The 17,286-nt window shown below is 43.3% G+C and overlaps 1 protein-coding gene across 2 annotated transcripts in view; it reads left to right on the top strand.

The window, feature by feature from the left end:
• LOC119172937 (cubilin) overlaps positions 1–17,286 on the top strand; it is a 284,534-nt gene that overhangs the window by 189,097 nt on the left and 78,151 nt on the right. For both annotated transcript variants that reach the window (XM_075893824.1, XM_075893825.1), the window contains exons 38-45: positions 937–1,129; positions 1,750–1,968; positions 2,430–2,609; positions 3,794–3,969; positions 4,103–4,243; positions 7,541–7,746; positions 9,326–9,528; positions 15,391–15,609. In XM_075893824.1, the coding sequence (XP_075749939.1) occupies positions 937–1,129; positions 1,750–1,968; positions 2,430–2,609; positions 3,794–3,969; positions 4,103–4,243; positions 7,541–7,746; positions 9,326–9,528; positions 15,391–15,609 (1,537 nt within the window). The remainder of the gene's footprint in view (positions 1–936; positions 1,130–1,749; positions 1,969–2,429; positions 2,610–3,793; positions 3,970–4,102; positions 4,244–7,540; positions 7,747–9,325; positions 9,529–15,390; positions 15,610–17,286) is intronic.

The raw sequence follows: 17,286 nt of genomic DNA on the forward strand, positions 1-17,286 counted from the left end.
ATAGATGCTTGTAGCTTTAGTTTTGAAAAAAAAAAGGTTTCCCGAAAAGCCGAAGCAGCGTTCGTGGTAGCAGCATGTTTTAATGTTACTTATTTACAATAACTGCCATCTCAGTTTCCGAGACATAGCAGGTGTATATACAAATTTTCAGCACATTGCAAAAATATAATTTAACAAAATACGTGTTTACGCAATTATTTTTATTTGTTTTTGAGCACCGCATGTGCGCAGATACCCAAAGGCTAATTAAAAAAATTCACGTTTTGCAGAAAAGCGAAAAACAAACAAAAGGAGACGAAAACAATTTTTTATTGATATAATGGGCCCAATATTTAGAGGATCAAATCACCGTGTATTGCGTGAAGGAAGGAAGGAAGCAACAAAAAGGAGAAGGCAGGGAGGTTAACCAGAAAGACATCCGGTTGGCTACCCTACTCTGGGGGATTAGGGAAGGGGACAAGAAAGATGAGAAAGAGGCGTGAAGAAGATGCAATGAAAGATATAGGTGCCAGAACACTCGAACAGGTGTAAGGAACAGGTGCCAATCACGAATGCTATGAGTGGCAAAAAACAATAGTATTAACTGCAAGGTTTCAAGTAAATAGGTGTTAGTGGATTAACTGCAAGGTTTCAAGTAAATAGGTGTTAGTGGAAATAATAATGCACCCTACGACACTACGAACTCAGTTTGTCGTAACAGACACATCATTTAGGTAGTGACTGCTGTATTTAAAGCAGTAAAACAGTGACAATGAAAAATCATTATCTTAAAGGGAAAGAATAAGATATTTCGGCAGTTAGTTAGCGCTTCTATAGTGAACCAAAACATGCATTCAGTCTTCTGCTTTGTTATAGTATTTTCTACAGCTACCAATAAGAAAAGCTTATATGCTGAGGTTTGGATTGCGGACCAAATAATTGGTTTCTTGCATTAAGCTCATCGACGGCATCGACGAGGGCTCACCCGAGGCTGCCAAGTACTGCAGCAGCAGGAAGCCCGATCCCATGGTGCTTCGCTCATCGCACGTGCAGCTTCGGTTCGAGTCAGCTGGTGGCTACGCAAAGTGGAAGATGCGCTGGGAGGCCGTGAACAGCAGCTACCTGCCGAGCATGGAGCAAGGCAACGCTGGTGAGGAGGCGCTGTCCTTGAGATATTGTAACTGAAAAGCAATGCGGATTGTCCTTATGTTCACGAATATAGTTTCGTGCTGGAAATTGAGGGTTTTCTTGGGCTTAGAATTAGCACACTGACGTTTGACCAAGCAACTTTACTTCAAGTGTAAAAAAAGAGAGTGAGGAGGTTTTCTTTTTGCCGGCCAATACGACTGGTGTCGCGGCAAAAAAAAAAGAACATGTGCTGCTCAAATGAAAAACCTAGAAGGAGCAATCACAAAATTAAAAAAAGCTTTTTGAACCGACATGAAGGATTTAGTGGCCGTGTCTGTGATCGGCGAAAGCTTGAAATTTTGTGTCGACTTTGTGTCGTGCGCTGAAAAGTTTAGATTGTCATTTTGTAATGGCAAAACTGCTGTCACGCAGTTTAATTTGTTTTTAATTGATCTGTGTGTCTTATCAGTCTAGGTGTAAATGATGTCATCGCAATACTTAACTACAGCTGAAAACACTAATGTTCCAGCACGTGGTAAAATACAGGGTCCTAAATCCATAATCAATATTTTTTGTTTATCTGACCGCCGGCGTTCTCAGATTTCTCATGTGACCTGGTTTCACCCCTTGTAATGTCCGTAGGATCTGTGTGCAACTTCAAGATTGAACTGGATAATGCGACTTCCGTTACCAACATCACCTCACCGGGGTTCCCGGAGTCTTACACCGACTACCTGAACTGCAGCTGGTCTCTAGTGGCGCCCTCAAGACGTGTATCAAAAATCAGCTTTAACGTGGTTGACCTGAGAAGCTGGGAACTGGTAGACAACTGCTTCTACGACTACATCAACGTCTATGACGGTTTGTTCATACTTCGTCTTGTCGACATTTTTTTTAGCATACTTCGTGATCTCGTTGAAAACGACGGAGAATTGGTGTAAATAAATAAGTAAAACAATGTTAGCAATAGTCACTCTAAAAACAAAAGTTTTGGTAACTACTATTATTTATACGTTGGATAATTTTGCACATCAAAAGGATTTGAAAGCAAGGTGTCGGAGTCTCCTGATTTTTTTACATCGGAAGGTAACGATACATGATATTACCTTATAATTCCCAAATAATTTAAATATTCAATAAATCTCTTTTCGGTGGCTCTCTTGTCCCATTATTTGATGTTTTCCCGAAAGTCAGACAGGTTGCTAAATTTGGACGGTATCGGCGTTACGCTAAAAGTATCCTTACCACGTATTGGAGGAAAAGTGTGCTGAGTGACATTGAAACCGACAACCTACAATATTTCTTGTCTTGACTTGCTACAGTGGACCCGACGGCAGCAGCTGAGCAGCGCAATCTGCGAAGCATCTGCGGACAAATAGCGAAGTCTGACTTGCCTGCCCCTCTACTCAGCTCGACAAGATTCATGTTGCTTCGCTTTCGGAGCACCGACGCCAGTAGGAGCGAAGTGGTCGGCAAAGGATTCTCGGCCAGCTTCCAGTCAGGTGCGTGCATTATGGTCTAGTGGAGTGTAAAACGTGCAGTGCAAACATCCTATCCGAAGTCATTTTGTCCAAGCTGTAATAACTGCTGCATTCTCTGCTTCATGCAACTGAAGCTTCGCAATTATTCGGTTGCAATTTCCGGCCAGTAGTCTCTAACAAGAGGAAGAAATTTTTGAAAGTTGTGCAAATAAATAACTAATAAGTTTGTTTTCGGACTCAGTGAAAAACTTGTGCTTAAGTCAGAGCCATCAGTAATGAAAGGGAGTGGTAGGAAGGAAGTTCCTGAACATATCGAAAGGCGAGAGGCAATGCTTTCCGTATCGGTAATCTTAGGCAGATCTCACTAACAGCTCCACTATCGCGTTGACATGAATACTGCTGGAATTCACCATGTGTAAATAACCATTACGCACAAAGAGTGAAACGTCATCAAGCAAATTTTTTTCTTGGCTTCCAAGATTCAACAGCGTAACCATCCAGGGGAGAAGGTTTCAAATCAAGCAGGTCCTCACCTCTCCCTGTCGGCAGGACGGGAAACGCCCTATTTAATTCATTCTCGTCTTTCTTCGGCCTTGCGTCAGCACTTAGTTCTCATATGAAGGCAACGCTTCATCACGGCTTTGATTTACGAGGTGGCCGACATCCATACCCTTTAAAAGTGCTATCAAGAAGACTACCGTGTACTACTAGTGGTGTTTCCTTTGTGAAATGTGGGACATATTCAAACAAGACGGTCACTTAACCTTAATGTTATTCAGAAAAGTATATTTACTTCTGTGAATAACACTGTCGAACTCTTAATTCTGTCGCTCCCTGTCCCTGCGCCTCCTTCTCTCCTTACTCTCTCTCTATCTCTCTACCTTTTAATCCTATCCCTCCAATCCCTTCTCTACCCCCATCCCTCGTGAGCTAATGTTGAGGTGTTCTCCCCCTGAGAGACAATTACGGGGCTCACTTTTCTCTTATTTTCATTTATAATCATTTCCTCTGTCGAACTCTAGTGGGAAACTTTAAGGCGCTCACCAGCTGGCTAGTATATTCGGCTGTTTTAACTATGGCTTGACTCATTGCAACTACAACTTAATTTCAGTCTCGTATACGCAGTGAATGTTCTTCAAACTTTTGAACTAGACCATGCTGCTAGTTAGGAGAAGATGTAAATGACCTCGACGCAATCGGTGCAGTGTGCGGCGGCAACATCACCGAGCCATCAGGCGTGATCCAGGAGAGCGACATCCTCGACTCGGAGATGCAGTGTCGTTGGCGCATCAGTTCTGACAGGAGGGTTCCGCTGAAGATCACCATCGAAAACATCAACCTCCCTTCCGACGGTGGGGCTTGCAGGAACACCTTCATTCAGGTACGAAAAGTGGCCAGTCAGCATTGCTCGGAAATTAAGTTCTGTGCAGTGTAACTGCTACATATATCTGTGAATAATTTCTCCGAATCGGGATGCATCACTGTAGGGGCATTCATTTCATTTGTCTTCGCAGGTTCTCAATGGAGGACAGAGTGACTCGCCTCCGCTTGGCCAGGGCAAGTTCTGTGGCAGCTCGTCGAGGGTTCAGGAACTCCCCAAGACGTCATCAGCAACAGCATTCATCATCTACCGCCGCAACAGTCCGCAGAAAGGAGTACGTCATCTTGCATGAATTGAGGACTAGCAATCGAAGATAAGTCGACAGTCAACAGCCAAGCAGGTTGCTTAAGCTATCCTTAATTTGTCAACTTGCTATCGTATTCGCAGAGTCCTGTCAAGTCTGCTGTCCACTTTCAGCAGAATCATTGTTGTGTCAACTGTTTTGTGTGTTCGCCGGCTATTAATCCTATTCTTCATGCTTCAAATTCCTGTGGTCAGCGCACGCTCGTACAAATTGCTTAGTTATACTGCTCTCGCCACTATACTGTATGCAAGTGTGCTTTTTTAGAAAGTGTAAGTAATCACAAGCTTAATAAAAACTACCTTGCGCCAATAATGACCACTAAGATGCACTACTTGGTGCCCCTCCAGAGCTAAAGCTTGATGCCGACGAAACTTTCATTATTTCGTCCTTTTTAGATGCGAAACTGTCAATGGCGGAGTTCAATAGGGTGGTGTGTGGCATGACCACCCATACTGCGCATGCGCCACAGCTGGCTCAAGCACTGCCAGAACGCCCTCGCGCGATTGCGCGTTCCAACCTGCGTGAGGGGCTGCGTAATATAATGTGGCCTCTCCCCTTACGCACTCTCAGCAATCATGTGACGGCGTCGAGAGACGAGATTCTGCAGATGCGTGATTAAACAGGGCGTTATATCCTAGTCAGGATGCGCTGAAACGCGCTAGCACGTTATGTCCTACTTAAATGGCTGCAGTGTCAGAGGTTGCGGCCTCTCCTCTTAACACTCAGCGATCAAATGATGGCAGTGGGGAACGAGATTCAGTGGATGCGCGAAGACGCACAAGCTCTCGCGTGGCGTGGCGATGACCCGCGTTGCGTGCTTTAACAAAAATTCAGAGCGAGTAACAGCGACAGAAACTACAGTGAGTTGATGGTGTGCTTCACTTGCAAGGACGCCTTAACATCAGGCAAGGGCCCTTAATTGCAATGGAACTACAAGTCGACCCATGTGCTGCTTCGCACGCCACTAATGGTTCCCTTTAGTGGGAAACGGTTTAATTTTAGGGGCGAAGCTTCTTATACCATCACCTGGTCTGTCGCCCTTCCATTCAGCTTAGCCAGCATATCTATGGAGTGAACTATGATCAGTGGGGCGAAGCGTCCATCTGTACGATGCGTGTTCTAGTGTGATAGGAGCACACGGACGGGCGGACGGATGGTTGGACGGACAGACAGATAGACAGGCAGACGGATGGACGGACGCAGTGACGGACTCACGGATGGACGGATGGACTCCCGAACGTAAGTACGGACGGACATACGGACAAACGAATGCACGGACAGATGCATGGATGGACTCGTGCACAGACGGGCGGTAGCACGGACGGATGGATGGACGCTTTGCCCCACTGATCATCAATCGCGCATTGGATATGCTGCGATTCTTTCTTTTATCATCTGTATAGGGCAGTGTTAACTAATAGAAACACAGCTATTTGGCATTCAAAATATATGCACTCAGTGAATTCACTGTTTCGGTAAAAGAAATTAATTGTGAGAGGAATAGCGTCTCCGCTGGTATCTGTAGAAATCAGGTGATGTTTGTCAACATATTGCACCATGTGGGTAGCGATCCAAGAAAGCTGTTCCTGTGTCTTGCATATCTACTCGTTTGTGCGTGTTTTTTAACGACCCGCCAATACATACACTGATAAGTATCCATTATACTAGACTGCGTACTTCACGAAATGTGTCCACAATTCTAAAAAAACAGCGAAAGGTGATATTTATAGATCCCTCCGAAATTAATTCTGTAGTAGCTGCAGGCGTCTCAAGATGGTTACGGTCATCGTTTGGGACAGTAATTAAGAAATTTCAACTGATTAACTTTTTAACAATTTGATATAGGTGGTTATGTCAATAGCAGAAATAAAGTTCTTCATACAAAGTCGAAGCTCTGAGATATAGAAGTGGGCTCTACTAACTACTGCGGCGTAATAATATTCAATCAAAATCAACAGCAAAACTAAAACACCGATGAATGCAACAAGCAGAATACCAGAATGATGTCCTTGTTTAAAACCACGATTGCAGACATGTAATTCTTCCGTGTTCATTGCCATATTTTTCCTAGGGATGCTTTAACTACAAATGTATACCACACACTCACTCGAAGAATTCAACTCGGCTGATAGTTGATATAACAGCGCCCACTCATTCTGGTCGTCTCAGAAAAATGCGGCTGTTACGCCGTTTTGCGTTTCGGTTTCGCCACTCAGTTTTGGTTAAATACATTACTTCACCAATATTACTATAGGTTGCTTCTTCGAAATCTCAAAGCAGCGATGGGTTAATCGCTTGAAGGGCTTCCATTTTTTTTCATTTAGCATAATGATATTTTTCCATTCATTAAGAACTTACTCAATTTAAATCTCATTTTTCCAAGTGATTTCTTCGGCCATGTTAAGATGGCTTCGGCTGCTTAAGAAGTAACTGTCAATGGCATATAAAAGGTTTCGCATATTTCTCCCTTTTGAGAATATTGAACAGATTACTTGAAACACCCGGTAGAGCGGGAAATGCGGTGCGTATGTATGTTCTTTAACAGCAAAGCTGTGGTGTGACAAGGTAGAAGCATGCAGCATGAAGCGGTAGAAGTTTGGCTTGAGCAATTGTAGGTCCTCAGGTCGCAATGACTTGAAGATATTAAGCTGTGGTGCGACAAGGTTGTAGCAACACGAAGCGGTATAGGCTTGACGTGAGCAGTTGTAGATAATCAGGTCACAATAAATTTTGCTGGAGTTAAAAATCAAGAAATGTAATTAGAATGAGATCAACTGACAATTATTCGCTAATGGTATCTCAGCTACCAAATCCAAGTATTGCATTGCCAAGATACTCAAGAGGACTTTTACTTCTGAATTTATCTGAGAGTTTTCAGAATGAAAAATGAGGGTTTTGAAATAAATAATGGGAGAATAAAAAATTAAAATTGCTGCCATTGAAGCAGGCCACGTATGATTAAGCCTTTCAGTAGGGGTGCATAAGTACACAAATAGCAGCCCCGTAACAGCATTCTCTAAAAGAGCATCGCGAAATCCGCATGTATAGAAACGGCAATAGTGAAAAGACGCATGTAAAATCCTTGCATATCAAGAAAAGGACTTCAGAAGTGAACTCAGCACATCTTTGAACTTGCCTATATCATGCCGTTCTTTTACTGCGAGTGTTCTTATAAATGTCGAAAAGGCCCGATATTCTTTCGACTCTCATTCAGGAATATTCATAATTTGTGTCACTCAACTCAACGCCTGCTGTTTTTTCTTGTAGCAATTCCGACTGAGGTGGGAGGAATCGGGCATCGAGTGCGGTGGCCCGATCCGGTTGAGCCGGGAGGTCAAGACACGTGAACTAACATCGCCGGGCTATCCTCACGGCGCGCCCGCACACGCAGTCAGCTGCGACTGGACCGTCATAGGTCCATCCAGGTCACGCATCAGGGTGGACTTCCCCGACTCCTTCCACATGCGCCACGGGTGAGCAGCGGCGCCATCACTGGTGACGCACGCTTATCTTGTGTGGTCAACCGGTGTAGAGCGACCATTGCCTTAGGCTGAACTGGTCAATGTAAGCATTCTTGGGGAAAGAGGAATAGGAACACCGGACAATGTCGCTGAACAAGCTCTAGGCAAAGAGCGTCGGCGCTCACACTAGCGTGGTAGTCTCACGTATAATTTTTGTACTAAGCATCTAAGTCGATTATGAGGTAAAAGGGAGATATCCGAGACGGCTAAAAGGAGCAGAAAGCTGACTTCCAACGACAGAGGTGCGCAGGTAGCTTCATTAGAGGCTGGCGTGTTTTGCCGCTCCTCCAATATTACTAACAATAATTGTGGATATTTCATATCCCAAAACCAACTTGTGGTTACGAAGGTCACCGTAGTGTAGAGCTCCGGAAATTGAGACTACCTGGTGCTTTTTAACCTGAGGAGTCCCTCACTCATATTAGTTGAGTCCGAAAAAAAAACTTTAGAATCGATGAAAAAAAGCCGAAAAATTAAGCAATGATGCGTTTTGCACAGCGGCTTGCCTACACTATTCCGCTTTCTCTAAGTAAAGCTTGGAATCATATCGCCCGCTGTGGTGATCTATTGGCTACACCACTCGGCTAACGACCTACAGGTCGCGGGATCGAATCCAGTCGGCGGCATTTGCATTTTCAATAGAGGCGAAAATGATGTAGGCCCCTGTGCTCAGATTTCAGTGCACGTTAAAGGACCCCAGGAGGTCGAATTTCCCGAGCCCACCACTACGGCGTCTCTCATCATCATATGGTGAATTGGGGACGTCAAACCCCCCATACCAATCAATTGGAATTAAATCATTCTTGGAAAGCAGAATTGATTCTCTTCGGCCACCACTCTCTTCCGAAAGTTGCATGGCTATAGCCCTGCTCTTCAAACAGTGATGGGATATGTGTGACTTAGTAAAGCTCCTGCAGCCAGCCTTCGATGATTAGAAGAGCTCTGCCCCTCTCTCTACCTGGCACGCACGCCAATACTTGCAGCTCTCAGCAGTTGGAAGCCAATGCTTCATTCCTGTTGTCTATATTGCCTGCATTTTCTTTTCCGTTGTACAAACATAACAAACACAAGTCGACTTGCCCATTCCTCAACATTAGTAGCATGAGCCTGAATCTTGAGGCTCTGTATTTTTGTATGCCCCTGTTGACTCTGCTGACTTTGTTGAATGTATTGGACTACCTTGTTGTATAGTTAACATGTCAACGTCAGTATCGTTCTTTGTAGGTGTTTCCTAATTGTGACTACTGGGTGTGGTTTGACACTTAAAACCAACCTATTTGTTATTGATTTTTCATCGTACTGTTCGTGCAACACCGTGGATGTGCTTTGCTGCTTCAGATGAGTAACTTAGGACTCATTGTTTTTTGTATTACTTTTCTTCGTTTTTATGCATTTAGTTGTTATGTTCTTGTTGTAATAAGTAGTTAACTCGTAAGAACTGTAGCCTTCTCTGCACTGTAACCGCTCCTGCCTTGACTACCGAGAGGTCGGGTGGTATCGAACAAATATGATACAGAAATAAAATTCGCAGTTGCCACGACGAGCCTGATGAGCGTCGCAAGGACTATGTCGAGGTGTTTGACGGTGGCACCGCCAACGCACCTTCGCTTGGTTTCTACTGTGGTTCGGACCGTGGCGACAGTCTCGTGAGCTCCGGGAACCTGATCGCACTACGCTACGTGCAGACCAACGCTGCAGGAGACTTCCTCGGATTCAGGTCTACAGTTACGCTTGGTATGTTGCAGAGAACACGCTTCTGTTTCAGTTGTAGTGCAGCATTTTACGATAACGATGTGCCTCTCCTTCCTCAGTGTGGAAGCCCGTTCTTCACTTTTGGCATGAAGCAGTGATATCAGCGGTCTCCCTAGAGAGTCCACGAAATCACTTTAGGGCCATTCAGGGCACCCACTGATATGAAAGCTCACGCCGGCGGCTTCAAGCACGTGGACTTTTCTCTATTGTTCGTCCCATTTATTTCTATTAACTATGTTCACGAGGTACTGAAGCATGACTGGTTTAAAGTTTTTTTTTTTGTCAGAAATTTTCAGATGTCACGGTGTGTTGATACATAACGATCAAACAACTTCTCCATATTTAAAAGTCGCCTTCCAGTTTTAAGCACTTTGCAGATTACTACCGATATTTTACTGGAATCCCGATGCAAAATCACATTCATAAATGGCTCTTCTGTAAGATATAGGTAAAGTTTTCCAATTGGCAGCGCTAGCTAATGTTTATTTACACAGTACCCTCCACCCACGACTGCTTTTTTGATAGAAAACCTTTCCTCCCAGCCTCGTTCCAGTGGACCTTAATGTCATGCCTGCGGCACGCTAGATGTTTTGACACCCGTGACTTATGCTGTTGATGATGTGCCAAGTATTGGCCGTAAGAGGCGCTTCTGGATTTTTACGTCTCAGTCTAAGAATGCTAACGTCAGATAATGTACTACATTTATATTTGTGATAGCACAATAGAGGTGAGACTGTTTTGTTTGTTTGTTTGTTTGCGGCCTTTTTATACTATTATTGTCGGGTGAACGAAATTACTTGTTCAAAATGAAAGCCATCGCTGCCTATTGAACCATTTGATATGTCATTCCCATAATTCTATATTTTCCGATAAGATTTTTACATAAATATATAGCAATTATATCGAAATTGTATCAATAATGAATAGATTTCGTAAGGAAACTTCTGGAATTGTTGGAGTGCCTCAAGTAGTGTATCCGTAGGGGAGCTACGAAAATATTATATGGTGCGCCGATATGGCATTATTCGGACAGCTACCTACCCTATGAAGAACGTACCTTATGATTCATACCGAGACAGGTCGACCACAAATCTAACCATGGCTTCCAGGGCATTCTGATAATTGCACTACACTAGGTGGCAAAATCACCGAGACTATTGAGCCATATTTATCCGCACACAGTAGGCACCAATACAACAAGCAGAACCAGTTCATCCTGTAATTTTTTTTTAAAAAGAACGTCATTGTTCTGCTTGACACAGAAGGAGATAGACCACCGAGTGATAAAGGCAGTGGAGTCAACCAGACAAGCTTTAGGTTTGCTACCCTACAAATGGTTTAGAGAAGAGAGACAAGTAATAGAGAATATGTGTGAGAGAGGGGAATGAACTTATCTACGTGTGCAGAAATCGATGTACCGAAGGGCTATAATTGGTTATTCGGACAGACATTTTGCAAATAAACTGCAGCGGGGTATCTTCAGCTTTCCGCTCCATCACCGATTGCAGCCACGGGTAAGAATGTTCGCCTGAAAACAAAATGCTCCACTAGAGTTCAGTGGGTTTAGTGCGCCCTGTAAAAAAAAAAAAAGAGAGAGAGATGCGCCGGACGTTGTACGGAGAGCAAGTGCACGACGGTACTAGAGTTTCTTGCGAATCTTTTAATGTCAATTATCGCGTGTAGTGCCTTTGTAATCAACAAGCATCAGCTGTCTAACGACCTCATCAATGTCGAAAAAGACATGTATTTACCTTCATTTTTTATTTTTTAAATCACAAGTTTCCAGCCTTACTTCACGCGATAGAACTTTCCTCTTGCAGTGACTATGCATGCCTGCCAAGCGGCCACTAGAAGCCCTGCAACACTTTTTAAAGTAGCTATGAAATGGGGTCACTAAAATAGCTTATTTCCTCACGAACTCACCCCCGCAAGAACTTTTAGAATCCTTCCAGTACGGGTGGACTTAAAAAGATTTGTCTCACGCTGTTCTCAGGCTCTTAGACTGCTCCAAACAAGAACCTACCCTAGCCCTGCGGCGCTGCGCAAAGCATACTCGGAACGGTTCGGAAGGTCTGATTACCTCTTGTGTGGTGGTTATGAGAACTTCGAGCATGTCCCGTGGGGCTGTGCTCTCACCGGTCCCCCTTTCTGCCAAGAGGAAATGAACAAGCTAATTAAGGCTCAAGACCTCACCTCATAAATCCTGGCCGTCCTTAGTGCCCGTGCTAGGGTGATCAATTTTAACCTGATCAGCGTCTCCTCTATTTTTTTCAGTGCCCGGGCGAACGCCCTCTCCAGGCCGTCGAGCACGCGCTTCTCCTCCGCTCGCCACTGCCGCATAGTGGCGCTGCGAGAGTAGACTACGGAATGCTGGCGCTGAACGGCCGCACGTATTAGGAAGTTCGCATATTCGTGCTTTCATGCGAGTTAATTTGCAGTAGCGATTCTTAACGGCTTCAGGGATGCAAGGAGGACGAAAAGTAACATGAACACTGCGGCGCGCTGTTTTCACCGGGCTCTGTCAGGCCGTGCTACCGGTTCGATATATGTGTTCGAGTTTTATAGCATTAGCGTTTTATTTCATTTTTCAAGCTATTGAAACCCCGTTATTTGAATGCCTCAGTACATATACTGCTGTGTACCACTCTGAATATCTGACGAAAAAAAAACACATTTCCTTTATTTGTCATGTCTCATTAGTAACAAAAAAAAAACTCACCGGTCTTCCTATGGATTCACCTGAAACGACTTGATTGTTTGTTCATAGCCTGGAATCCATGGCACATGCATACTTCGGGGGATCGGCCAAGAAAACATATAGTATCCTATAGACGGTAACTGCACTATTGCTTACAAAAAAGAAAACAAAAATAGGTAGAAGGAAGACATTATAAAAAACAAAGATTTAGAGAGTGAGAAAATAAAATAAAAATATCACTAATATAATAATAATACCTTCGTTTTGGGAGCCGACCAGACAGCTGAGTGTACCAAACCTGATTATTTCGGAATGTATGTTTCGGAATGAATGTATTGACATTTTGAAAATTACTTTCCAACTCTTCTTTTTTTTTAGTATTTGTTAAAGTGGGCTTTATGTTGAAATACGTTTAGTGTCTGCAATGAAATTGCACACCGCATCAACTAAATCTCTGTGGCGATCTCCCGAAACGGAGGCACCAAAATTTAGAACAGTTTCTGTGGTTGAACTTAAACCTAGCTTCGCAAACGGGTTAGCTAGAAGTCTTTTCCTTACTGCGTAGTTACGACATGAGACAAAATGATTTCCAATAGTTTCCGATTCTTCGCAGAACGGACAAAGAGGGGAGATTGTCAGACCATGTATGTGTAAACAAAAATTCAGTGGGGGAACCCGGCACCGGCATCTGGAAATAAAAACTTTTTTTTCGACAGACTCCACTAAGATTTCTTTGGAAACTTGAGATGACTGAAAGGCGAAAGCAATCCTTGTTTTCTTCCGATTCAATGCACTAAATGTTTCCTATTTCCCTCCGGGATATTTCTGCGCCCAACATGGTTTTCTTACTGCCTCAAGGATTAGAGACAAAGCTAGCTTTCTGCCCCTCAGCTGGTTATACACTGCCCTCAGGATCAGCCCATTTTAGCCAAGCGAAGATGTTATATGATGCCACCAAGTTATCCGACTTTCCGATATGTCACAAACATTTATGATATGTGACGTCGTAAGATGGCGTTTTCACGTAATTATGATATCCTGCATCACTCGTGTTTACATACCCGGCGCGAGAAGATGCTGGACGCCTCCGGCGATGAATTTTCGCTTTTGATGAGACATTTAAAGCTATCACCTTAATGCATTGTACGGCTTCATCTGCGTGAAATTGCAGCTTCCGCTAGTGTTCGGGGGAGCGAGCTTGCAATAATCATGCAGTACAATTGGTCTACTAACAAATATTCGTACTACACTCTAATATGTCACTGTCATTTACAACCCGAGTATTTTATAGGTTATGAGTAGTGGCGGATGAAGACTACCCGTCACGTTTGGCAACATGGCAATTGGAATCACTGAACTGGAGCACGCTGCATCCGAAGAGGCAACACATGAGTCTATCAGTAGCAATGCTGCCTCGCGATCGCTGCTGAATGGTAGCCCATTGGCAGCACACAGCCTTTTGGCCTATACTCTGCTCGCTACCGAATAAAGGTGCCAGAGGGAAGCAGAAAGATACAGGGCTGATCAGCCGAATACTAAGGCTACAACAATATGTCCCCGAATACACATACAAGCTCAAGCAACTGACCACAGGCCGCATTTTTCATGCCTGTCACCTTGGCTCAAGTTGAGAGTCAGCGTTAGAGTTCAGACTTTAACAGTGCCTTTTTAAAACACAGGCAACAATCGCAGAATTCGAGCCACATTTGGAGCTGTTCTTGTTTATTTCACGATGATTTCATTGTTTAACCACTGAAATGGTGAAATCACCTGCTATACTTCCTCATTTTCTGACACTTGCTTTTTCTCGGTGGCAATACATGTCAGGCTTTGCGAAGGGAATGGATGATCACCTATATCCCTGGAAGCAGTGTACTGAGATTTCGTGCTATTTAGTGCATGAACTCCAGGCTTGCGTATAATGTGCTACGCCACTAGAGAGAACCAAGCATTGGCGAACATTAGGCACCCAAGCTGTTATTATTAGCTCCTGCAAGGGCTTCTCTCAAAAATCGAATTTCAGCTAGTCAAAAAAGCTACTCCCAGTCAAGCGAATGCCACTGTGACAAAACGATCTTCCGCGGATTACTTGCATGAGCTATCTGGTGTCGGCCTAGCTAGCAGGCGATGCGCGAGCGCCTCGATCAAGTTGTCGCGAACGACTGCAGCCTTTAAAATGAACTGAGTGCACAGAATAACAAGTACTTCACGATTCTTGCTTCCAAGTTTCAATTACACCTTAAACAATGCGATTACAGCCGAAAACCGAGCTGTATAGCACCTCCCGCGGTGATCCCTGTGACGACCGAGCGTGCCATGCTCTAATGAACCAATGACTGATACGACGACTCCGACGAGCGATTTTTGAGCTGCTTCTGTCATTTGTCAAAAGTAGAGAAAGCGATTTGTAGGTAACGTTGAGAATTTATTGGAAATTGTAGACCACATGCTATATTATTTGGCTCACATCACCTAAGTAGCCTCTATTATCGATCAGCAGCGTTTTGTAACCATGAAGTGCCCCTTTAAGCACTTATATAAGTATGACCATTCGGAAACCTAAAAATCAGCACAGGTAGGCTAATGGCAATGTCAAAAAATGAACAATTTCAAAAGCCAGCATAAGTGACGGAGAGGATGAGAGTGAATAGGTCTCGTAAGCTACTCCACTCTAACGTCGAAACGAAAAGGTCGGAATCGAAGGACGGAGGCCGAGAACCTGACTGCAGCGCCAGTGCTTTTTTTTTTCATTTATCTTGGCATAATTGTTTTTATGCACTCTAAAACTCCATACAAGAAACATATTAGCGTTTCTATATTTAATCACTCGTATTGAATGCCTATAGGCCAGCTTTCGAAATATACAGGAATGTTACTTTGACTGCATTTTAGGAGCTCTGGCTTGCCACGTTATGACTCTCTTCAAGAGAAGCAAGAGGTCTCTTTTCAGATCATTGCCTCTCTTTGAAGAGTCATGAGACTCAAGAAAGAAATAACGTGTCTCTTCAAAAAGAGTCTTCCACTGGTGCAGGTCAGGTCTGGACTTTCTGAAAAAAAAAAGCGCATATATATTTTTTTAAAGTGCACCAGTAGGCGACTCTATCATCGTGAGAACAACAAGTGTCCAATTTATGCGTCTGTTGCAGCTGACTGTGGCGGAACCCTGTGGCCGTTCAACGAGCGCAGCCGAAACCTGGAGGAACTGCGGGAGAAGCTGGCCGAAGGCTCTTACTTCGACTGCGCCTGGCAGCTGCGTTCCCTCGACCAGACGGTGGTCGCGCTCAGCGTCAGGGGTCTCACCCTTGCTGACAGCCCTGGATGTACTGGTCTCGACTTCCTCGAGGTGCGCGACGGAAACCGCACTGGTGAGTAATGAAATTCTATAAAAAGCACGACGTTTTGAGGCCGGGTGTTCGTAGTTATTGGCTTATTTTATTTAAATATAAGAAGCAAGCTTCTTAGCCTAGTTTACAACCACTGGGTTCGCAAACCCGAAGCACCAACAGGTGGCTCGTTTTACGTTATTGCACGAACCTTTTTTCTGGCGGCCCCTGACATACATGCTAACGCGTCTACTTGACAAATATGTGGGTGATTAGCCTAACCTTTCATGTTTACAAAAGGAGAACTGCGTCAATATTTGTTTTATCCCTGCCTAATGTCTTTTTATAAAATGCTGTATGAACGTCACCAAAATGAAATCATTACTGTTCTTATCGCGTTCTTTATATTTATCATGACTAATTTTCGTATTTGTCATTGTATGAGTGCACATAAACAGTTATTTAGTTTGCTGGGTGTATATTTCTATACTATTCTATTTTGTTCTGTTCTGTTCTCTTCTCTCCCAGCATTTTTTTATTAGAATCTTGTATTCCTGAACTGCTGTCATGTATGCACGGGCCCTCAGACACTCTTAAATAGTTTTATAACCACTTTTTGCCTCAGGGACTTCCAACTCGTTGGAAAATAAAGATTTTATTTGATCTTTATTGATATAGTTTGTAACGAGTCACGTGCATGCCTATTTTAAATATACACTAAAATTTTTCTTAGCCTCCATTGCCTAATATTCGAAAATATTATTAGATTAATTAGCTTTTTAAGTCAATCTTCTACTCGGCTGCTCTATTTAAATATATTTTAACAGGAAAATAAGTTTCTTTGTCACTGCGGCAGTTTGGATAGTTTTTTTACTTCATTTTAGATACAGTATAAAGATTTGTCACAATCCAATATGCACCTTCTGCATATGTTGTAATTTTAAAGAAAATTTACAAATGCATTATTGAGCAACATAAAACTACAACATAGTTGACGTAATACATACCACCGTGACTTTTAGGGTTATTTTGGGAGCAGCGTTTTGCCAGAAATTGTGTGATTTAGTGGTTAATAAAATAGCTTTATTTAGTCCACTACAAACGCAAGTAAGCTCCCCGGGAACAGTGCATTTTTATGCACGCTGCAAAGTATTCAAGCATTTTTATTTAAACTGCGAATTCACGACAAAAAATGGTTCTCCTTAGAAACATTCGAGAAAACGTTGATACACATATATATATATTGCTGTCCTCACATTTGTCTTGCTTGTTCACTGCGCAGTTAAAGCTTGCGGTAAGGGGAAATTAGTGTGGGCGATGATATCAATGTACATGTTCTCGTGTATTCTAAACGGTCAGTTTTACGATTAGAATAGCTAAATTATTTATAAATGACTCAAAGTTTGCTGAATTATATCACGCAGCAGTGAAATAGCCGCTTCAGCTTGCGGTAACACCGTGCATAAAATTAAAAGTGTGAGATGGGCCTTGTCGCTCCGGCAATGAAGGACAGTGCTGCATGTCTGACAGCATTGCATGCCTTGCCACTTTATTTATTGATTTATTCTTCCACTGGCAAGTGGCATCAAATTACTGATACCAATATGACTACCATGTAAGAGCATGAATGCACTGGCCGTTTTCAGAACCCATCACTACTCAATTTATTTCGATTTGCTAACGACTTGCGAACATTTCATATATGATGATGATGAAAAA

Source organism: Rhipicephalus microplus, chromosome 4, assembly GCF_043290135.1.
Source record: "Rhipicephalus microplus isolate Deutch F79 chromosome 4, USDA_Rmic, whole genome shotgun sequence".
NCBI classification, from domain to species: Eukaryota; Metazoa; Arthropoda; class Arachnida; order Ixodida; family Ixodidae; genus Rhipicephalus; species Rhipicephalus microplus.